This window comes from Haplochromis burtoni, unplaced genomic scaffold (genome assembly GCF_018398535.1).
Source record: "Haplochromis burtoni strain Fernald_Lab_line unplaced genomic scaffold, NCSU_Asbu1 Contig_439, whole genome shotgun sequence".
NCBI lineage: Eukaryota > Metazoa > Chordata > Actinopteri > Cichliformes > Cichlidae > Haplochromis > Haplochromis burtoni.
Genome location: NW_024582800.1, coordinates 158,407 through 183,244, shown reverse-complemented (window position 1 = coordinate 183,244; position 24,838 = coordinate 158,407). Strand labels below are relative to the sequence as shown.

The 24,838-nt window shown below is 39.4% G+C and overlaps 1 protein-coding gene across 3 annotated transcripts in view; it reads right to left on the bottom strand.

Annotated features, from left to right (window-relative positions):
• Window positions 1-24,838, bottom strand: part of LOC102309299 (CUB and sushi domain-containing protein 3) — a 159,952-nt gene that overhangs the window by 28,447 nt on the left and 106,667 nt on the right. For all 3 annotated transcript variants that reach the window (XR_006052877.1, XM_042213393.1, XM_042213394.1), the window contains 6 exons: window positions 22,494-22,667; window positions 21,222-21,395; window positions 18,762-18,947; window positions 15,235-15,408; window positions 9,236-9,418; window positions 6,301-6,477 (listed from right to left, as the gene is read on the bottom strand). Coding sequence is in view for 2 of the 3 variants with exons in the window: in XM_042213393.1 (XP_042069327.1) it covers window positions 6,301-6,477; window positions 9,236-9,418; window positions 15,235-15,408; window positions 18,762-18,947; window positions 21,222-21,395; window positions 22,494-22,667 (1,068 nt within the window). In the remaining variant the exon portion in view is untranslated. The remainder of the gene's footprint in view (window positions 1-6,300; window positions 6,478-9,235; window positions 9,419-15,234; window positions 15,409-18,761; window positions 18,948-21,221; window positions 21,396-22,493; window positions 22,668-24,838) is intronic.

Below are 24,838 nucleotides of genomic sequence, written 5' to 3'. Positions count from 1 at the left end.
AAATTATAGTTGCCAGCCTTTATTTGATTGCTTTTTCATAGCCCTCGTTTCATCTCGGAGGCTCTAATTTGTGCGTACTTATTACAAAATCTTTCCTGACTTGTTCACCTTAATGTAAGAAGTCAGTTTGATGCATATGGCTGTCACTGCTAACGCCTCCTCCCTTAAATTAATTTCTGTTTGTTTATTTTTGGTTATTGCCAAGGAATTCAGCACTTGGAGATGTATTTCCTTCCTGGGTAAAACCAGCTTTGTATTCTGACAGAACACATGGGAAAAGCTGGATTCTTCATTTTACAAGATTGAAACTGATGTCACTATGTGAACAATCTAGTCTCATTTATTTTGAAAATTAACATAAAACCACAACAGCACCCTTTATGCTTGTTTGGCATGTATAATCATTTGTTGTGTGCCTTTTCTGTTAACTGAAGCAATGCTGTACTGCATCCTTCTTACAGATTCCTGCCCCAAATATCATAATCTGACAAAGAATAAACTGCAGTGGAGCTGGTACTGATACATTTGATGTTTAATGTGCAGTTGTCATAATATTCCTCACCCAAAGTGGTTCTGTGGCTCTGCACACAGTAACTTACTACTTATTAAACTTGTTATCAACTTCCAGTCTAAGTCAGATAACGTAAACCATGTTTCGAATTCTAAGAATTTAGCCCTATGATATTTGACTACTCATGTAATAATGTAGTAATTACACTACAAGGACAAGCTTTTCTGTGGTGCATTGTGGAGGAAAGATAACATCTGGGTCTCACCAAAGCATGTAAGGTTCATTTTCTGGTAATATTGACTGTCTGAACAAAAATTTGCCTGTGTGATATTTGACAGGAAATGTGAAAAATACTCAACTTCAGATAGGCTTACACCAGCCATTCCCAAAGTCAAGGCAGAGCGTTCTCACTCCCGAGGCGTAACATGTCGACGTTTAGTCACGTCCCGCGGCGTACCTGAGGAACGCGAAAGGAGACCTTCGGCGTTCTTATGGTACGCGGCAGGTTATGGCTGGAATCCAGTGCAATGACGCTCCCGCGGTAATAGACGTGTTATTGACTGTTTTCCAGCCCTAAATCTAACCTTATCCCTAGCCCTGACCATAACCTTATTCCCGACCTTAACCAGGACTTTAATGACGTTAAATAGCGTGTTTCCAAGCCATGTGAAGGAAAAGAGCGAACATGTGTAGATGCAGTCCACACGGTTCTCATATTTCCTCTTTTTTCCGAGGTCGTCATTTAGGAACGTGGTGGGTAGCCGAAAACGTAATATGGTGACGATTTGTCACCTAGCGTAAAATGTTACGCTTTGGGAGTGAGAACGGGTTGGTCAAGAGTGCTGCCGCTTTTATTTATTAAATAAAGTTTAGTATTTACCAGTAAGATTTATCATCCTCTCGAAATTAATGTCAAATAAATTATTAGTTATTAGTTAGATATTTACTATTTAATATACATGCTGCAGATATAGCCACTGAAAACTGCCGCTTTCAACCAGAGGTCAGCCGGTGTTGTGCCAAAAAGTGATTGTCTGCCAAAAACTGATTTCCAATGTTTCTGTGTATTTTTTATGTGTAATATCTTTACGTATGTTGATAAATAGACTTCGGTGAACATGGTTTACAAGAGAAGTAAAAAATTATCTGTTTTTCAAGTAACTTTACAACTCTGTGTTATTGTACTTACATTTTAACCAATCCGGTCCTTTACCGCCACTTAAAATATTTTTACAGCACTATTGTAATATTTGCTGCCATTTCTGCTGTCCTCTTGGCCAGCTTACTCTTACAAAAGACATTTTTAATGTTAATGAGATTTTTTTTAACTGCATAAATAAAGGTTGTACAAAAGTCACTGCCAAAAACTGAATGCGCCTTCTACCTTGTTACACGAATGTTGTTTGTGGCTCAAGATGACTTTATGTCATCCATAAGGGATGCATTTGACATATGTTTCACATATTATAGCCCAACGAGTTACTTATAGCAGTTTAAATACGAGCAATCAGTTTTTGGCAAATACCGGAAATCAGTTTTTGGCAGACAATCACTTTTTGGCACAACACCGGCTGACTGTTAACTCACAGCGAGCTCTCAGCTGAATGTCAGAAGCTAGGCATCCACCTTTTCTTCTCCTGGGGAGCGTCTACTTTCCACTATAAACACGCCCCTTTACTCAACTGCAGAGGGTGTGTAACTTATCAGCTGTTTGGGCTGCATAGCATTTTTGGGGGGGCTGGTTCAGGAAAATACAAAGAAAATGATTGTTTTTGTACCAGTTTTGTGTAAATACCTGCTGTCAGTGATTCCTGGGATACTGTTTATATGTGTTAAAATCACAAACGGCCTACAGCGGATCTTTGGCCAGAGTTTTTTTTGCAGTCATTGGCCTTCTGAGGGGGGGTGGGGGGGTGAGAGAGCTGTTTGAACGGTCACCTTATTGTGACAAAGGAATCTGCTGTCTGTAAAAGTTACCCTTAAAATTACTGCAGCGATTTATCAGAGATACGCAGAGCATGGATGGATAGTTAAAAAAATGCAGGTGGTTCACACCCGGCAATTTACTGCATAACATATTTTTACAAGTTCTTTTTTTCAAAGTGTGTATTTATTTATTTATTTATTTATCTATTTATCATCAGCATCCAGACGGTTCTTTTCCATACATTTTGAGTGGTTTTTCTCTATATTCAGGTTGAGGGCTCATATGATGATGATGATGATCTTTGATCGCACAATCACAAGAAACAATATAGAAAATGTATAAAATAGGTATCAGCTGTTGATAATCTCCCGATTGCATAGTTGATAAAATAAATCATATCCTATGGGGGCAGAGCTGTTTCAATGGTCGCTCATGAAGACCAGGTTGAACAACAATAACTGTTACTTCTCTGCTACTTGTCAGCATATGGAGTTTTTCCTATAACTAAATAAATAAATGCTGCCTGTTGGACAATTATTTGCAGGACATGTACCAGTTGTTGGACTTGGAGTGTCCCATTCAGAGCACAAAAGTTTTAAACTAGTGTATTAATATAAATCGCAAAGGTGATAGACCAAGATTAGCTGCAGACAACTTGAGAAAGCATGCATATGCTATGACTGTCAATTTATTTGGAAAGCGTAACTGGCGAGAATTACCAATAGCTTTAAGCACAGTGCCAAATCTTTGTGGTTCACTCCTACACCCAGTGTTTCACTCATTAATTAATCAAAAATATTCAGAAAAAAGTGCCAAATATTTCTGACAAAAATAAACACACTTAAACATATTGTTGCGCAATTGCAGTGAGTTCAAATTTCAATTTAAAATTTGCATTTTGTATAAGAACATTAGCAATGCAATGAAATAATCATTTTATGCTTTCATGTTCAGAAACACAAGTCAGCAATAATCTGTCCAGCTTGTTCGGTCGTTTAACCATGTAAATCAGCTTTGTTGGACCAAGGACACGTCTAAAACCTGCAGGTCACCGGCCCTGGAGGCCTGGAGTTGGACACCTGTGCTCTAAAGGAATGCGGCTCCACACTGCTCCCCCTGGTGGTTACACAAGATATTACCACTGGTTTTCCTAAATACTACTTAGGGGCATTACTACTCATGGTTGCATCATCCATGTCACAGGCGGGAGATATCATTACAAGCACCCATCACCCGGCAATTGGCCAGAATTCCACACATGACAATACAGTCACTGATGAGGTGGCCATTATAAGTGTCTGTATCTGTACGAGTGAGTATTTATCTATCTGCATTGTTACTGAATCACAATAACTCAAAGAACAGACACAGTTTGACATCTTCAAGATAAAAAGTCATTGACAAAGAATGATAAATAGAAACCTGTTTTTTGCATGTTATTCTACAAATTTCAGGCAACAAAAACAAGAAAGCATGGCTTTCACATGCTGCGTCACATATGCTTATGGTCTGGATTACACCTGGGCTTCTGAATCTGTACTAAGATTATGCACAGTATATATGAATGTTCACTGCATATTTTGTGTTGCCACATTTTATATGCACAGTTCATTTGAAGCCACCGAAATTACACATTATCTTCAATTAAGCATGGCACATCTCTTCAAACCCATGTCAGAAGCAGCTGGCATAAATCAAGGACAGCTCATAAAGATTTTAGCCGGTGTCAAGTGACCATCTTGTGAGGAGGTGGAAAAGTCATCTTTCCAGAAGAAAGGCGCAGAAAGAAAGAGGAAAAAAATTTGTTTATACAGTTGTAAATCTTTAATTATGCATGTCTATCTATGGGAAGTGAAAACTCAAGTTAAGCAAGCACAGTGCACAACAGCTGCAGGCTACCGACTTCAACAATTTAACTTAACTATGCAACTTCTTTCAGTGCACTTACTTGCTGTGAGAAATTAAGTCAATAAGCTGCTTCCAGTAAATCTTCATGAACATTTTTTTCTTGCTTCTTGAAAGTTTAATATTGTTTTCTGTACTGTGATATACTTTGGGAACGTTAGTAACATATACTCAGATTCTACAAGGAGGACAGGCTGAGATGGAAGCAGGTGATACACTGTGGTGACCCCTAAAGGGAGCAGCCGAAAGAAGAAGTAGTAGAAGAAGACCAAGAAGTGACACATGATGCTATATCACTGATTTTCTTTTTCTAAAGCAATGTGAGCCGACCAATTACTTAGTATATTTTAGCTACTTAGGAAAAAAGAACTCCAATTTGAAGAAACAGATCGCTTCAGAAATGCCTTCATGTACAGTAATCCCTCTGCACCACTTGGGGAATCCAATACTACACTTAAACTGACAGAGAAACGCACAGACAAGAGAAGCGAAAATATGATGATAGCAGAGAAATCAACTGAATTAGAGTGTATTAAACGGCAAATATTCTCACTTTAAAAAAAAATCCCTGTTCGCCATTTATTTGACAAAGTGCTTTTATGGTTTTAGTTCACAATTCACTGAGCAACTCTCTTTCCTTAATACACTTCATCTCATTTGCTAATTTCTGAACATGCTCTATAAATTTCATGTATCATCCGCTAAGAGTTTCTGGGGAGAAAAAAATAAAGTTCAAACTTTTCTCTCTCCCCTTGAGAGTGTTGTGTGACTTTGATCTGGTAACCTACATGATCGATTACCCATGAACCGTGAAAATGATTGCCTCCTTAATGAAGGCACAGTGAGCCAATCCTGGCATCCTAAGTGTTGATGTCCCTGAACTGACCACTAAACTTTAATGTGAAGTGATAGTACAAAAGAGAAGAAGTTTGGGGATGAGCACGCTCCAAAGTGGGAAAAAGAGCTAAGAAAGCTCCTCTGCTTTACTGCACGTTTGATCATTATTATTCAAACCCATTTTTTCCCCAGTCGTTCGCTCTCTTCACTCCTTCCCTGTGCATCTCTCTCCAGAGACCCATTTCAATCCAGAATTGAAAATTACATCCACACCATTTATCTTTTTCTTGTCATTCAATAACAAGCAAAAAGAATAAGGAAGAGAGAATATGGGGACTTTCAGAGAGAAGAACAATGTGTAATTTTGTTTCAAAGTCATCCTGATGCAAACTGAATATAGATTGGAATACTTCTTAATTACTCTGAGGCTCATTTGCCAAGATCCAGACAATAAAAACTGCCTGACATCTTTGATGCTTCACTGGGCGAACAGGCTCAAAGAGATTTGTCTTAATCGATATCATATATTTCAGCAGCGCTCCCGGCACACGTGATTTCAGATGAAAGAGGGCACAACATCAGATTCAATGTCCATCGTGTTCAACTTGATCATACATTATACAAAGAACGAGACTGGCTGCTGATTCAATCTGCTATGCTAACAGTACATTCGCTGTGCATTATTGTGCTGATCATCCTTTTCCACATTGAATTTGTGTTTACCCATCACACCCAGAGGAGTGCCTAATCGTTCCTGTCCTATTTTCTAACTTTTTCTTTGTGTGCGCGTGTGTTCTAGTTCTTGAGTAACAAATTCAACGACTGCCAGACTTAAGTGTGACTGAACTAAATGTGATTAACGAAGCAACACTGAAATCCCTAAGATGTGTGTTCCCTGTTCACCGCAGTGACAGAATCTGGACTATGCCTGACCACATCTTATTGATCAGACACCGACACCGACAGCCTTTAACAGTGACTACTGACACAGCTGCTCTTCTTCTCATTTTCTAATGAAAGTGTGAACGCTGTGCAGCGGAGCGGCCTTTTAAAGAAATCCACCATGACTACGAGACACAACTACATCCTCCTTTCATGTGTCTGTGTGTGCAAAACTCACTTGTGCAGTTTGGAGCTGTGCCAGACCATGTGCCATTTGCCAAACACTGGCGTGTAGGCGAACCAGTGAGGAAATATCCTTCCATACACGAATACACGATAGAATGGGAGAAGGTTGTGCCATCCAAACGGGAAATACGACCGTGAGCCGGGGTACCTGGATTCCCGCACTGTACCGCTGCAATACAGGGGAGAAAAGACAGGATGTGAAGGTCAGAGGTGTAAAATAGTAATGGATTTTCTATTTTCCATATCAGTGGGTTAGAAGCCCCGAAGGTGGCTTCAAGATGACTTCTGAAGGTCCCGAGGGGATTAAATGGCTGTGAAAGGACATATTCACGCACTATACTGTGAATATAAATATTTATTTATGGAATAATTGCTGTTTTGCCTTTGACCTGCTGTATGTTTGCAGTTTCTTGACTTGTGTCTGATTAACTCTCAGGTGGAAAGTCTGCAAAGGGCAGACTGAAATCCTCGGCTTGTGTTCCTCATTATGTCTTTGTGCCTCCCATTACGGGACGTAAGAAAGCACTGCTGCTTGTTTTTTTGTTTTTTAGAGAAGCTGTGAATAAAGCAGTAAAGAACAACTAATCTATACAGCTTTATTAAGAGAGGCTAATGAGCAGAACTGATGCAGTGGTACACAAAACCTTATCGCAGTATTGATGAGTCATCAGTAAATAAAGTGCAGTTTGTGTACTGTCAAGTCCTACAGTACATCTATGGTGATGGCAGTGCTGTCTAAAAGCGAGGGGGTAATGTGAACAGTTACAGCTAAGGACTCAGGGCGCACTTATAATGATAATAAAGCTGAAATGTGGCTGAGCAATCCTATGATAGGGAGAAAAAATTTTCCAGTGCGGTAGAAAAGCACCGGGGATTGGGATTTTTTTTTCCCCCCACTCAGGAATCCCTTTCAGTGTTTTTGAAATCTGCTCATTTTTTTCACTGAAGAGTAGAGAGGACAGTTTGTTTCATGTGTTTTTCTTCTGCTTCAAATCATGTCTAATTACAAAAGTGATCTGCTCTCTCAATCACCTAATTGCCTGGAAAATGTGAAATAGTGATTCTAGTAGGAGACAGACGTGTTGCAAGTGTGGTGGTGATTTCTCAATTAACATGTGTGCATACGCAGAAACTCACTGAGGTGCAAACGCATCACTCAGCCACATACCAACATACCAACTGCCAGCATGCTCACAGCTCTGTTCTGCAAATGCACACACACACATGCGTGAGCACATATAGCCACAGAATGTATGCATGTGCTGTTGTGTGTATTTACCAAAAATCAAGTGCGGCAGCCTCTTTTCTCACCTCTTTTTAATAATTCAAGATCGACACGATGACAGACACACAAAACAGACCCTCATGGCAACGTGAGATGTATATCATGTTGAATATCCACACTGAGTGTTTTTCCGGAGACTGTAAAGGGGTTGTGGATAATGAATGGATGGACTTTAACATGAGACAGGGTTTTAGATCACAAGCAGACAGCACAGAAACACATTCAGGCTCCAGTGAATTCCTGTCCCCCTCCCTGACTCCCGACGGTTGAATGGATAGTTAAAGTAATCTTTAAATCAGGAGTTCAGCTGGGAGATGGACAGATAAAAAGCTAGTGGAAGAGAGACGCTTGGTAATAAAGAGAGGGAGGAAAAGGTTGAACACAAAGTGAGGGAATGAGAGGGAAGAGGGTTAGATGGCAGATAGGGATGAGAAGATGGCTAGACAACGAGATTAAGACCGAGAGAAATCAGAAGAGGAGGGGCCTGTGTTGGAGAAATGAACGCTAGAGAAAGGGGGGAAAAGAAAGAAAGAAAGAAAGTCAGGAGATGGAATGAAAGGCAGAGTAGTTCAGAGGACCTGTGCATTTGCTGATTATATTAAAAATGACACTGGCACTCATCCAAGCTGGTGGACAGTAAGCTGAGGAGCGGAGAAGCAGTCAAACATTTGCATCAATATCCGGTTGACCCCTGGGGCTAATTTATGCAAGATGTAGAGCTGGCATTCTGTGAACTAATATCTTCAAAATCCACAATGATTCATTTATCACAATCCAAAAGGAACTTGGCTTTAGGTGTCTAGAATTAATGAATTTTTCGGCTGCAATCTGGAAGCTAGTCACAGCACCATGTGCTGGCAGAAAATACCAGACTGCAGCAGAGAGCTATTTATCCATCTGCTGCAGTGCTGCGTTTGCGAGCTTTTTGTATGTGCTAGAATGCAGCCAATATGTTGCATACATTGTGTGTTTAAGCAAAGGCCACGTCCTGTTTGAAAACTGTGGATATTTTATTATTTTGCACTTGCACAATGCTTAAAGTGGCTTTACAGCAATTTGTACTATACTTTTAGAAACTTTGAAAGACTTCTGAAGTTCTCTTCTAACTTTAAGCTTCAGGCCTTCCCATAATGCAACCATTGTCTTTTAAATCGTAAGCCCAAGGGTTATTTCACGTCTTTTTTGGTAACATGAGTTGTATATTAAAACTTGAGACTCTTTCCAAAGAGACAATCCTTTTCATCAGTTGATTACTGCTTCCTGCAACAACCAAACCCAACTTTATGTGGTGGAGTGCCCCTTTGACATAAAGCAGAGGTTCAAGAACTTTGTCTGGATAACCCTACAGTATAATCCAAATAAGGTTTAAAACAGATAAAGTCTGATCGCTGAAAAAAGAAAAGCCCTTCAAACCAGATATCTGGTAATATTCAGTGCTGCATGTTTCTTTTCTTTTTACCAGAAAGACAAGAAACTATCGGGATTCAGTATGTGGCCTCATGGAACCACGCAGCTCTCTCTGTATCTGTAGGAGCTTAAATGTGTGCCTTTGTGTAAAGAAATATTTGTGTGTTAGCTCTCAGTTTGACTCCAGCGTGTTTCATACATAACATCAAAGCGATATTTTAAAGGTTTCTCTTACGTTTGCAGAACGGCTGTTTGCCAGACCAGGTCCCATTGGGGAAGCAGATCCTCTCTGCTGAGCCATACAGTGTATGTCCCACTGCGCAGGTAAAGCGCACTTTGCTGCGCACTTTGAAGTTCCCTGCCTCCCTGCTGGCATGGGCAGGTGTGCCTGGATCCCCACAGGTGCCCGTCGAGTCACCTGCAATGAGAGATAAAACAGACATTGAGCAATGAAAACAAGACGGCGAAGATGCCATCCACCTCACGGACTGTGTGTACGTTCTCAGATGGATCCTTTTAAGTTTGTACGGCAGTGAATTGCAACGCAATGTTCCTGTCTGCCAGACAGAAGACAATACAAAGAGGGCTTAGACTCAAACTGGATAACGCCTGAGTCTTCCAGGAACCAGTCGTAAAACATACAATGCACCGATGAGCAGTTGTCACCATGCCAACAGCCTGGAGGACCAATACTTCTCATAATTTTGACACCAGGAGCTTTCTGTCCATAAAATCAGCAGAGCTAGCATTAAAAGGCAACCAGCTGTGGCTATGAGAAATGATGAATACAGTTTGACCTCTAGAGATAAATGCTTTTTCATTATCTTGAAATATACCTTCTGTCCTTTGTTCTGTGGAGGAACATACAGTACTTTCAGTGTCACCACCTCACACCACCTATCATGCATGTCTGTGAATTAAATCATAAAAAAAGTTGCTGTGTCTCTCACTAATTCCCTTTATGTTTCCATTAGTCTTGTCTCTGTCGGCTGAAAGAAATAGGACGTGTTCTCCTTCTAAGCCATCGGAAATGAGAGAGAGATGACAGGTATGGAATCAGGGCAGTGACATCACTGCTGAAGATTTTACGTTGCGATGAAGACCAAGCCTAGCTGAGTGGTGCGTTTTTTAGGATGGAGTCTTTGGTGGGGTAGTTTTGTATTCACTAGAGACATCCATCAGACCAAAGGAAAGAAGCACATAACACTAACTGCCACTACTATTGTTGCTGCATTCTCTCACAGAAAGGAGTTGAAGATAGAAAAAAAGTCCAATGTTTGGCTTCAGAGGAATAACAGAAACAGAGAGATACAGATTTATAGAAACAGACATTTAAATTGATAGAAGGATAGATGCACAGATAGATGATCTCTCTGATGGATTTATATTTATTGGCTTTAAGATCCTGTTCCTTGAGCTGTGCACACACCCCGTGCATCACTGCCTGCTTGATTGCAGCTGTTCTCCGTTTACACAGCAGCAAACAGCTGCAGTAATACTGGACTTGTTGACAAAGCCTCGCTGCACAAACACAAAGCTCATATCTTCTACACACATCCCACTGCTCAAATGTGCACAAACTGCATTTGTCAGGTCAAGGGCCCACAGCTGGAGAAGATAAGTTTGTGTTTGGTCATGAATGTGTATGTCATTCCATATATATGTGTGCCATTACAGCATACATGTGAGTGTTTGTACTTGTTCTCATCTCTGTGTGCAAGTTCAGAATATGCATGCATATCGCGCATGCCAATGTTGTGCGTATGTGTCTCTCTATGTGTGTGTGGGTGTGTATATATGGCTCACAGCAGCTGTCGGTACTTCATTAGGCTCCTCTGGTTAGGTGAGGCAGGCTGACTCGGCATGCACTGTGACAGCTATAATCTTACTAATTGGGATGGTGGTGATTTGGTTTGAATCGGGAGTTAATGTCCGTTCACCAGGCTCCCTTTGTGAGGAAATAATAAGGCCTTCAACTCAGCCATGCAACAGACTAGGACAAAAGGGGAATGGACTGGCAAGAGGTTTTAAGACCCATCGCACTAATTAACAAGAGACGGCAGATGAGAGCGGAAGGATAGATGCATAGACGGGCGCATGGATGAGAACCGCTGCTGACGCTGGGCTGGACTTCTGATTAATTTATAGTTATACTTATTTTGTTGCTACTGGCGATGAATACTCTCTGAGAATGATAATGTGGTATTTCCATAGCACTGATAAAGCTATCTCTAGACAATGTAGCAACCTTTCTGTAAACAAATATGGCCATCAACAAAGCAGGAGCTTAGAGTGAAAGGACGAGACATCATGCAGGGACTTGGAAAAAAAAAAGAGAGAGCGAGAGAAACATTTAAACACAGATTAACATTTTCTAGATAGATAACATGGTTGTAGTAATTCTGACAATTCTTTAGGCTGATGTGCCAGTTAAAACTAGGTGCTAAAGTGTACACTTGCACTGATTTAAAACTCTGCAGGCATTTGGTGCTTCGCAACTTCACTTCCTGTAGGCAACAACCGAGCTCCAGCTGTGTTGTGGTTCCTGTTTCTGCTACAGCTGGAACAGATGTTTACTGCCAGGTCTAAATTCATCAAGCCTCCTAATGATGAGCTAGTGAGCTACAATGGTACATTCTTCCCATTATAAGCTGCAGTTTTCATAGTTAATTAGGAGCTCTGCTGCAGTTACATATAATACTGTGTGACAACATGATGGAACGAAGCCTTCCCGATCTGTATCAACATAATCCGAGTTCTGAGTGTCACAGTTTCCTGCTCGAGTCTGTATTTAGATACTGCACCTATAGCTTATAGTTCTGCTTGTCAGTCCACATTAGGGATTCGTTAGAGATATGAAGGTTTCATCTGTTCTTTTTCTGGGCCTGAGTGACTGCACTGCATACATCTGTCAGAGTGAAAAAAAAAAAGAAAAGATAAAATGGCTGAATTCTTTAAAAAAAAATGTATACATAAATTTTAATAGTATGCACACATCCAACTGTTTAGTTTAAAAGTTTAAAGATGTCTTGAAACTTAACAAGCTTGTCAAACTCATCCCCTTAGTTTGTAGTAGTGATGTAAATTTACACATGTCAGGAATGTCTCTTGCAGCCACTTTTATATGCAGTATTTCATATTCCAGCTATAATCAGTTAAACAGTTGTAAAATGTATGGGTGAGTGCAGGCCCTTTGCTAAGACCTGAAAAATACTGCCACAGCATAGTGGAACAGTGGTTAGCACCGACGGCTCATAGCAAAAAGGTTCCTGGTTTAAGGCCAGACTGGGGCCTTACCGTGTGAAGTTTGTTTGTTTGTCCTTTCTGTGCCTGTGTGGGTTTCCTCCAATTACTCTCTCTACCTTGCACAGTCCAGACAATGTCAGATTATTTGTTGATTCTAAATTCACAATGGGTGTCAATGTGAGCGCAGACGCTCCTCTGTCTCTATCTTTAATTCTGGGACCTGCCCACCCATGATGTGGAAGAAAATGGAAGGATGGGTCTGAAATTTCACTAAATGTCTTGAAACTTATCAATGCTAAAGATAATTAGCTTTTTGTTAGTGATCTTGTAAAGTGTGTCCAAAGAATATACAAGGAGACCTGTAGGTGCATACCTGGGGATGTCTGTGTTTTAAAACCAACGCCTTTGAAGGGGTCTGAAAAAAAGGCTTCGAATGGCAAGTTTATATGTTTAAGTGACGCATAGATTGAGTTGCCTGGCCTCAATAACCACAGTTATGCAAGGAGGATTATAGGTGAGTCATTCAACACCAAGAACACACCACCACCTGCTAAGCAAAGAGGCAGAAGCATCATGCCCTGTGGCTATTTTCCTTCCAGTGCAACTGGTGCAGTACTATGCCAAAGTCTTGAGCCATTTCTCTTTTCTTAATATTTTGCTTCTGAGGAACCAGATTTTCTTATATTTGTTTAAAGTGGTGTTGAGTAGTAGCTCCCCAAGGTTTTCTTTTTAACTGCACAAATAAGTTCCCAGAGATGATTCAAGATCATTTTTGATCACAAATGTATTTGGTTTGAAAGAAGTACTTTACGTTTAAGCAGCATCTGCTATATTAATACAAAATGTGTTTCAGCACAAAGTTATTTAATCTGCATTTTGTAATCTAAGTATATACAAGGAAAGTCGATATTTTGTGACCATATTTTTCCTTTAACTTCTTGGGTTACAGTAAACTAAAGGTTTCTTATTTCCAATTGAATTATCTGGTTGTTGTGACCCAGGACTGTTGGTCTGCAGGACAAGTTTCTCCAGGGATTTACTCGCTTAACAGCGACATTATAGATAGTCAGGAACAGATCTGATTTTGGCTTCAGTGGTCAAATTTTTCATGAGTTGATGTTGATTATGTTTAGACAAGTTAAATAAAAAAACAAGACTGGCGTTAAATGTTTTATTTATTTAGCCAAGAATAATGCAGTGTATAAAACTAGGTTTCCTCTGATAAAAACAGGAATTTTAGGCTAGTGTTAGAGAGGGTTAGGGTTAACCCTATTTGAGCTCATGCTGATCAAATTGCCTTGCCATCAAACGCCAAACTGCTTTTAAAATCTAGGTGATAGGCAATAAAAATAAAAATACCTGGAATACTTATCTAGCTTTGTAAAACCAATAACAGTACAATTATATGCTTTATTGGTTCACAAGACAATGTAGGTTCCAAGAAAGACTAAACCTTTGTGCATTTGTTTTCTCTGTTTTATTTTGCAATGAAATAATGAAATGAAAACTATGGGGGATAAATTTGAAACTGTGCTTCCTTGTGCATCTGCGCTCTGCCCTAGGAATCTACCGTCTGTATTGCCTCAGTACTTCTCAACTGTCTGAGCAAATAGAATATAAGTATTAGGTAAGTAGAGAGTTCACACTCCCATTGAAAGAAGTGGAAAAAATAACCGCCACACAAGTCTGCTTACAAATATTACTTCTGGGTCAGTGAGTTGAGCAAAGAAAGTGAACATTCAGTAAAGAGAATCCACTTAAATGGTCAGGAATGCTTAAGTGTGATGAGAGGAAAGTGCTCAGGGGGGATTAAGGGGGAAGTTTGAAGTTCTGCAGACATGCTATAAGCCTCTCTCTTTTTTTACAGTTTTCAGAAAACATCAAGGGGAGATTCACGGGCCTAATGTACTGAACATAGTACACAAAGTTGTACAAAAAAAAAAAAAAGGTTTTGTCAAGGGTGATATCGCTCACTCAATTTGAGTGTCTCAGCAGGAAGCAACAATTGCATCGCCAAATTCTTTGGTTTAGGTCCAAATATATACATCCGGATCATGAAGAGAAACGATGACTAAGGGCTACGGTTCGGCACTAATCTGGCTCTGTGTGCTTTTTCTGGTCTTCATCAGCGAAATGCAGATATGTCAGATAAACAGGAGTGCCTGCTCTAAAAGTGAAATACTGCTTTGAGTAGATGGGAAAATTGTTCGCAATAATGAGCAAATGTACATTAAATCCAGTAAGAGCTCCACAGGACCTTAATTTGTGGGCAATAATTGGCTCACTTGGCTGATATCTGACCCAATATCCCATTAATACTAGCACACTGAAGCCTTTCGACATTGTGTTGCTGTATTCATTTGAATAATCTGGTAGGTTTCAAATAAAATGCAGTCTTATCTCTTCGTTTATCTACGTCTTGCACTATTCCACAAATACAGACAGTTTTGGTTTAATTTGTCTTAAAACCTGATTGAAAAATTGAACGAAATTATGTGTGTGTTGCTCCTAGCATTGACAAATTCAATTTATGCTATTTAACAGTAGCCTGTGCCATTATTCAGAGAACTGTGGACATTTCTTCTGTAAAAAAAAAAAAAAGATGCTGCTGCTGAATTTTTCACCACAAACACAATTCCATTAAACTCTGTCATACTGGAGCATGTTGAGATATTCCAGAGATATCTCAAAGCTCCACAAATCAAACCAAAACCACACTTAACCTCTTGTGTGGATATCACAAAAGGTTAAGTGTGGAAAATGTGTTTAAATAAAACCTTTGAATCACATCACTTTCCATTAATTTAGAAATACAAATTAAAGGACAGAGATTAAATGCACTTTACAAAATAAACTAAAATACCCGAATACTGATTTAAAATTCTCAAGGCAAAGTAAAAAAGCCAGACTTTTATTGCTTTATAGCTTGAATGTGTTCAGGACTGCCTCTGTTTATATGAACACCTAAATTTCTGTGTATCTGTGTACCTGAGCAGTGGGGCAGTGGACCACTCCAGTGTCCATTCAGTTGACAGGTGAGTGATGAGTCTCCTATTAGCTGGTGGTCTCCGAGGCATGAGTAGCGCACTGTGGATCCAAATGTAAACTTCTCCCCACTCATGACTGCGTGCGGAGGTATACCTGGATGACCACAGTCCACTTCTGCATGATAGAGAGGGAGGAGAAGGGCAATTATTAGCATGAAAAAATGGATGGGTGGATTTTTGTTGCATGCCTCAACACACCTGATGAAATCACTATTCACACGATTACCGGTGCCAGTGGGATTCTTTTTAAAAAAAACATTTTTTAACTATTTCATGAGAAACAGTTTAATAGAAGAGGAACCATTTTGACTGCATTATTTACCATTTCATTGAAATATCAAAATATCTAGTGAGCTGAGGTGGATGAAGCACATGCAGTGTATCATTGTGACACAGCCGGACATGAATGACGCCCTGTCAGAAGCAGCAGCTAGACACTTCTTTGATTTCTAATCTATAAGGAGTTCAGAGAAGCTTGTGTTGAAAATGCAGTCTGAGTAGATTAATGTGCCTTGGTGTGTAAAAGAGAAATTTATTTGCTTTCTGCACTGTCGTAATCATTTTTCATCTAAAAGTGATTTGATGCACAGACACACTGTGAGTACTGGGACAGTTACAGATGTGTTTGTTGTTTGAGCTCTTTATGCTACAAGATAATCAATTTGAAAGAGATAAATGATACCAAGTTAAAATGCCAGGTTTAAGTTCATACAACATAAACACTGAAAGAAAGAGTTTGAATGATACAAATGAAGTCAAATGCTTTGATATACAGTTGTGCTCAGAAGTTTACATACATTCATCACAGGCATGAATATTGCAGTAATTTTAATTATGTGCTTTGAATGATTTCTTTGAACTGTTGTTTTTCCAGGGTGGAATGGTTGTACAGTATACATACATAATGACTTTAAAAACCAAAATTGGGTGTGCAAGTTTGAATTTATTTAGGATTTTTTATAATCCACACAGGTTAAAAGTATGAATACACGTCCAAGTATGTATATTCCATATTTGGTTTAAGTTCCTTTAGCAAGTTGCAGTTTGACCAGAAGCTCTTGTTAGCTATCAACAAGCTTCTGGTAGAAATGTGGCTGGATGTTTGACCACTCTTCTTGGCAGAACTGGTAAAGTTCATGACTTTCATAGCATTTCATAGATGTGGCTTTTAAGCAAGGTCTGGAGATTTTCAATAGGTTGAGGAAAACACCCAACTATGTCTACTTTTAAATTGCCTAGCTGTTGCTTTGAGGTGAAGTTGAGTAACTGCACTTTGTGCAATGTACCAGTACCAGTGGCAGCAAAAACAACCCAAAGTATGATGCTACCACCACCATGCTTGACAGTTGGTACAGTGTTCTCAGATTAGAAAGTCTCACTTTTACTCCTCTAGGAGGTATTTGTCATTCCGGTCAAATACCTCCTTCTTTGTCTCGTCTGACCATTCTTATGCTGCCAAAGACAAACTACTAAAGAAATTGTGATGAGTGTATGTAATAGTCTGACCATAACCAGAGAACAACGTTGTGTATTTTCTAGTGATGTTTTTTCCAGGACTTTTTCTGCAGCTCCCTTTTGTTGTGGTTCTCAGGAAGCAGACTGCAAATCAATCAGGCTGAGACCAGGTGATTGACTCAGACAATCAGATATTTCTCATCTTCACCCTCCCTTAACAGCTGTGCATATTTGCTTTGCTGAAAGATTACATTTTTCTGAGTTTTTAAGCAACTGGCAAAATTGAAGCACATAGAAAGCTTTTTTACACCTTGGGATTTATCCTGTTGGTTCTACCATAAATATTAATAAATGCCAGTATGCTTATTCCAAAGACTACAAGAAATTTTCTTTCCCCTTTCTCTCATTTTCATAGAGGTGTACTTTTGTTTCATCAGTTCACAAAACGTTTTCCACCAGCTCTTCCAGTTTCTACTGTAAATTTTTGCCGACTACAATCTGGTATTCTGTTTTTCAGACTTACTAGAGCTTTGAATTTCAATCCTCTGAGGCTCTGCTCATGCAGGACAAATGGTTTTCTGGTTATTCAAAAGAATTGTACTCCTTGGTCTAATAGGTTCTTTGCCATTTTGTAGTATTCTTGTGACTACTCACTTTTCTGGATGTACCTATAACTGGCTGATCCATTTTCAGGATTATTGGCTGGCTATTATTAGCTTCTCTACTTTCTTTACTTGAATGATCACCTTTTCCCCTTTATACTAAAAAATACATCCACCTCAACAGAATGGTAGTTCAACTCTGAGACATACAGCACCCAAGAAAAATTACTGACCACTTATCTACTTATTTTTGAATTGTTGCAATCAGCGCACTACGCCTCTGTGGCTATCTCTTTCAAACACTTCTTTCAATATTGAAGCACTGAAATTACAGGTGAGACTTGACACTTTATTATATCATCTATTATTTTATTTCAGATTTAATGTGCCTAATGAGGCACAAACCCAATTGAATAAAAATTCCCGGTGCAGTGTAACAGAGCGGTCACACTTCATATAAAACTCTCACTCTATGGATTTCAAGCCTAAAACCTAAAACCTGCTTTATCACTTTCCCTGCTACTTTATTCTTCTTCTGACCTTTATGCTTGTTTGTAGGAGCTATCATTTAATCAGCTTAGTCTCATAATGCAAAGTAAGATTCTTCAGTTTTGCAAAGCTAATTTCGTAACAAAGAGTCACTGATGCCTGGAGCAGTGAATAAACATTTGAGAGAGACACTCCTGTGTATCTCTTTAATTACTATTCTGTTTGATAAAATAAATGCTGCGCGCCATCTCTCTACCATGAAATGAAGTGCTTTTTGAGCCTGTGTGGAAAATGTGAAGGTTTACTTTAGATAATTTTGCTAGAAATAGGTCATTACTGCTGGCAGCCTCGTGCAGAAAAAGAGTGCATGATGAACCAGGTGTTTGAGAGCCACATTACAACCTGGGATAACCCCTACAGTATATAGATGGTAGTTGCTGCAATTTAAGTGCTTGGTTTTGAGGGAACATTAACTATTGCCTGAACAACTGGCCCTGTGACAGCTTCTCAATTTCTCAGTTAGGCACAGTGTGCCATAACCATAAGCCACTAGGGCATCCCACATTACACAGATGCCCACAATCACACTGTTTAGCAACTTAAACTATCAAAACTCTAAGAAGCAAGAGGGAACACAGATAAAATTGGGCACACTTAGCTGAAAAAACTCATCTTTTCTCTGTATGTTTTTAGTTGGGGCACTTGGAAGTTTCACATTAAATACAGAAGTTACTCTTGGCTGTGGCCTTATTCACAAGGGGTCACCGCAGTGGGTAACTCCGTGTATTTGATTTGGTAGGTTTTTACACCATATGGCCTTCCTCACGTAATCCCAAAGGAATTAGTGCGAAATACAGAAAAAGATCCTTAATTATAATTTCAATAATTAAATGACTTTATACTTTAAAACATGCCACTTTACCAATGCATTCCGGTAATGGTTTGTCCCACTGGCCCACTGGCTGGCAGGTGAGCACCGAGGAGCCGAAGAGGTAATATCCAGGGTTGCAATCGTAGAAGACGACGCTGCCGAATGTGAAGTTACCGTGCTCAATCTTACTTTCCCGGATCGAGTTGGCAGGAATACCTGGATCCGTGCAGTTAACCACTGCAAGAAGAAAAAAAAAACAAAAACGAGAAATGTAGTCATGCCCTGCTTCTTTCCTCAAGCAGATTGTTCATAATGGAAGAACGCAGACAGCCGAATATTGATAGCAGTCCAATTAATTTTTATTGCTTCAAGGATATTTCAGCCAAGATAATTTCAGCCAAATCACCATTGGAGCTGCATAGCTGAATAAATACTTGTTGAACTAAATGTTGAAAAAAGAGCATTTTGCCCTTTCCAAATACTCCTGTTGCCCTGAGTGAAATCGTATTACGCCTGTTTATGGATTCAATTTATAATCTTTATCCTTTTCATCATAAGTGTGCTGTAATCATGTAGTAATGGCTCCTGGCAAACTTTTCATACACATCCTTTAATGATCCTTTTTCGAAGATCATGCAAATAATCTTTGGATGCACATCTTTTGAAGACTGTAATATTTACATAAGCCAAAGTTAATATTCATTTCTTGGCAACATCTCCATCTTGAATATGTATGATCTCTGTACATGTGGTTGCTATGGCACTGAGATGTGTATAGTCATGCCAACACACTGCAGGAGATGAATTATAACATGCAGTCATTCTTAATTAAACTATAATACCACACTTTATACAGCTAATTCACAGTGACGGTTTCGTCATAGATGAATGTGTAATGTGTTTCCTGGTTCTTTTGCCTGTATTGGATCTACCGTGGTCACGAATGCTGTGAGTGTGAGCCGTATTTCATGAACATCTATTTTACTTTAACATGTCACTGAGTGTTACATCAACACATTCTTATTTTGCAGCAGTTTAACTCTTCCCGGGTCTCATCACTCGGGCTGCTTCTGGAAGACGTGAAGTCTTTTTGTCTTTTGGTTGGAGCTTGATTTCCGTAATCGCTGCCTCTCAGTATGCTCACATGTGAGTTAATAATAGAACTGTTGATGTGACCTAATCACTGGCTTTTTCTGTTTGTTCTGCAAACATGAAGACAAGAGAGCACAGACTATATTTGGCATTGTCAATAATAATTTCACCTAACGCTTGAAAAAAAAAAAACCCCAAAAACACACTGTCACAAATCCACAAGCATCTATTTTGGAAGCAGTTACAGTTACAGTCCCTAAAACCACACTGCTGACAAGACGGTTCACTCAACTGAATGTAGACGAGGGTGAAATTAAGTCCAAAGCAACATCAAGGTTAATCAATAATGCAAATGCGACAAAGCTGGCATAATGTGAGAAAATTTTAGTGGGAACAAACAAGCGGATTTTGACAAAGGGAGTCATGACAATTTAATATCATCTCACTCTATCTTTCACCAGTTCCATCTCTGCAGTGCCATTTGGAGTAATGAAAACTGTGGCTCTTCATATCTAATTGCCAACAAAAAGCATGCCAAGAGGAGAGGTATTTTTAAATGGGCAAAGTCTGGCAAATCTAGTTTTGGTCCACTAGGTAGGAGACCAATTAAAACAACAGTGGATACTACTTAGATGCATTTCTCTAATTTGATGAATTCATGATGTGTTTTCTATCTTCTTTTCTGTGAATTTTTAAACTAGTTTACACCATTTAGTACCTATTTACACCGAAACAAAGATTCTTCTTGGAAGCAGAACACATTGCTAATGAGCATAACACAGGCAAACTACAATTGGTCACAACTTAAAAAAACAAACAAACAAAAAAAAACAACCATCACCTGACACACCCAATAAGATCTCTCCCACTGATTGCAGTCTGAGCTTTCTTGCCTTCAAAATAATCTCTCCCCGCAGCGCGGGGAGAAACTAGCTGTAAAACCGTAGAAACAATTTCCCAATTATAGTCCTCTTTCCATACACTCTGCTGTAAGCTCATTATTGCTGTTTCTCTTCTTTTTTTTTGCTCTGAGGCTTAGGCTCCAGATGTTGCCGCCTAATGCTCTGCCCAGAGAGCGGAGCAGGTAGGATCTGCTCTCATTCAGATCAATAGATGTCTGAGCTCCTCCTCTACCCATTCTGCTTGTTTCCCCATTGCCTGTGCTGCTGCAAGCTGGCTGCTGATTGCTGAATGATCATGATACATCTGCTGGCTGCTGAATTCTTGTGGTTTTCCCTGCTTCAGACCTGAATAATCACAAAGCTCCTGCAGAAGCTAGTGGGACCAGGCTGTATTCCATTTCAGCTTACTGGCAGCTGCCTGTTCAAATGATAAACCTTCTAGCCTCTGTTCTATGAAAAAATTAAGAAATTGTCTTTTGCATGTATATGCTGCAGGTGTTCTGTGGCTGGACCTTACCCCTGCAAGTTGGCGGCTGGTGGCTCCACTGACGGTTGGCCTGGCACTGAGCTGTGGAGGGTCCTTCCAAGGTGTAACCTTTGTTGCAGGAGAAGTGCACCACATCATTGTAGTTGAAGCCATCGCCTGTGGTGCGGCCATAGATAGGGCTACCAGGGTGGCCGCATGTGACAGCTTGAGTTGAAGCACATCACCCAGGTAACATGACAACAGCAGGCGTGAAAGAGGAAAATGACAAATAAAAGGCAGCAAAGAAGGGTTACAAAGAAAATGGAAAGGAGAGGAGGTGAGACAAATACAAAGTGGGTGGGAAAACAGAGAGAATAAGGTAGAGAGAGAAAATTCAATAAGAATGATCGAGGTCATGTACAGTGACACCTATCACAGAAGAGTCATTATCATACAATGAACCTCGGAGGGCAACGGGGGAATTAGAAGTCAAGACATGATCTCCACTGTGAAAGGGCAAACAGCACATTTTAGAGCATCAATAGGCGAATCAGAGATTGAAACAAATTACAAGGTTACGTATCGACTAAGGACTGATTTCTGTGTTTGCCAAATAAGAAGTGGAGTAAGACACTCTCAGCTTTGGAACAGCATTATTACTTTATAGAAATATGTTATATCTTAATGGATGCTACAGCAAATCTTTATTTATTGATCTGTGTTCAACAGTACAATTAAATCATTGTGTTTTTGGCTAAACATGTCATGCAAATATATATATTTGCTATTCCTTATAAAATAATCAAATTAAATCCTTATTATTTAAAAAAAGGAGAAAAAACAAATGGACTTAGAATAAAATATTCATTTAATTGCATGCATTATTTTCCCCTGTGAAGGAACGCCTTCTTCTGTCATATTTCTAAACAACATGGGTCAGCAGAGGAGCCGATGAGACACATTTGAGCGTTTCACCATAGACAGGATAGCTTGTAAGGAGCCGCCTGCATATCCACCAAGGTTTTATTCATTTGACTGTATTGTGCTCAAATTTTCATGCAAACAATGCCTGCCATGCCTGCGACAAGCAATCAACACTGAGGCAGGAGGCTGTGTTGTCAGACACTCACGTGAATTAAACGCAAAGAAACCTGTCAATCTTAATTCAGATTTACACCCCCAAATAAATAAATAAATAAATAAATAAATATATATATATAATAAATATTATATATATATATATATTATATTTTTTTTTTTTTTTTTTTTTTTTTTTTTTTTTTTTTAAATTGCAATCAAACACGATTGTGTTAGAGTACTTACGGATACACACTGGCAGATGTCCAGACCAGCTGTGGTCTTGCTGACAGATTCGTACTGAGGAGCCAATGAGCCTAAATCCAGGGTTGCACTGGTAAACCACTGTGTCTCTGTAACCATAGTTTTCTCCAATCACCTGTCCATTCACAATCTGCTCTGGAACGCCACAATGACCGGCTGTAGGGTGGTGGAAAAAAGAATACAATAAATATGTTTATTAAATATTTACACATCTTTCTCAGACAGACCAATCGATTCTTCAGCATCAGTCATAGAGATTTATAAAACTCTGATAATAAGGAGGCTCAGTTTTTGCTTTTCCTCAATCATTCATGTGGTGCTTCAGTGCTCGAGTTCAACTTTCTATCATTTGTATGTGTTGGAGAATGAAAAGCCTCAAGTGGCTCCCGCTGAACTGACAAATGATAGCTGCAGGGTGGAAACACGATTTTAATTGTGTTACCATGTTTGAATAACTTTAACAACACTATCATAAAACGACACGACTAAATTGGTCTTTTTAAAGATCTTGGAATTATACTGTGGTCCAACAAAACCAGTTAGAGTATTAGCTAAACATATTGGAATTTGGAAAGCATTTTTCAGCTCATTATCTCTGAGTTTCCATTTCTAAATTTGTATAATCAGCTGCACTTGTAGTGATAACTTTGCCGTCCTCATCGACAGTAGACAGAGAAACGCATGTGAAACTTAAAATCTGCGCAATATGCTCATGCACATAATCGTATTACTTTCAGCTACAATAAATCCCTTTCAGAGAGCAGGAATCTTGCTGAGATTTGCATTGCCACTTAAAACCTGGGATATTGCCCCTGACTGTGAGTCTGATTTCCCTAATTCACTCCTGCACCCAGAAGCTCAGCCGAGCATTTTATTATCACACTCTATTTGAGAGCAGCCAGATTCTGTGAAGATCGTGCTGAAGTAGGCAACTATCCCGAAAGGTCCCTGGCTATGTTAACCCTGTCAGTCATATCGCTAAACAAGCTAAAGGTGCCCTCCTTCTAATGAACTGAACCAAATATTCACATTCTGCTGTTGGGCAGGACTGAATGTACAGAGCTGTGATGAGCCATGCTAAGCTAAGCAGTAGCATGCTGTCCCTGTTTATACAAATTCTACTAGTGCAGCTTAGCAAGTGTTTTACATTTTGACAGAAGCTGTGGCTCTTCAGCTGCTCTCACGTTTCAAGTTTCACAAGGACAGGATTTACTTTATACTCTACAGAAACCTGCTCCAAGCACTTTTAACAAAGGTATTTGATAAAAGTGCTTGCACATATGCCTTAGAGACCATCTTCTAATGGGATCACACCATAACAAATCCATCAATACAGTGCTGTGCAAAAGTCCTGAGCCAAACCTAATATCTTTATATTTTGCTTTTGAAGACTCAGAGTTTCTTGTAATGTTTGAAGTGGTCTTGAGCAAGTAGTTTCCCAGGTTTTCTGAAGGTCTTTTAAAGTTTTACTTTGGACACATTTTCAGCCCAGTCCTTGGACCTGACCATTTTCAGAGGGATGGGTTTTTTTTCTTCTTAATCCATTTAACACTGACCTGTGACTTATCCAAAAAAAGCACCAAACTCAAGTGATGAACCAGTGTTGTGGGTACGCATAACATAACTTATCAAAGAACCAATCTTAAATTGCATCTTTAGGCACCTTGTTACTAGCAGTCTATTAGAAAAACACAACATTTCTTCCCATTTCCTTAACAGAATCTATAAACAATAAAAGTGAAAAAGAACACAGTTTGATTGTATTTTTCAACCAACAAAGTGATTCCCAAAGCTATTAATCAAAAACCCGCAAAAAATGCACCTCCTTAAGAAATCAGGAAAAAAATCCAAGACCTGAAAAAGGACCTGAGTGTTGCATATAGCCCTTCAGTTGATCCTTCTACTGTTTGCAAAACCTTCATCAGAAATGAAGTGGCTGTCAGGAAGCCACGAAACAAAGAGCAAAGGCTTAGGTATACCTTACTTGGCATTTTCTATTCAAAGCTGCTTAATTTTTCAGAATGAGACTGATCAACAAACACACTGCTAATGCAGTAAAAGCATACCTGGATAGAAAAACACACAGTGGAACGCTATCAGAAGCCCGGAGAACTACTCCTGAAGACTATTCAAAGAAATGACAAGAAAGCATGCCTAACAGAGTTCAGACTATGATGAATAATAATAATGGATTGGATTTATATAGCGCTCTTCAAGGCACCCAAAGCGCTTTACAATACCACTATTCATTCACTCTCACACACTGGTGGAGGCAGCTACAGTTGTAGCCACAGCTGCCCTGGGGCAGACTGACAGAAGCGCCATCG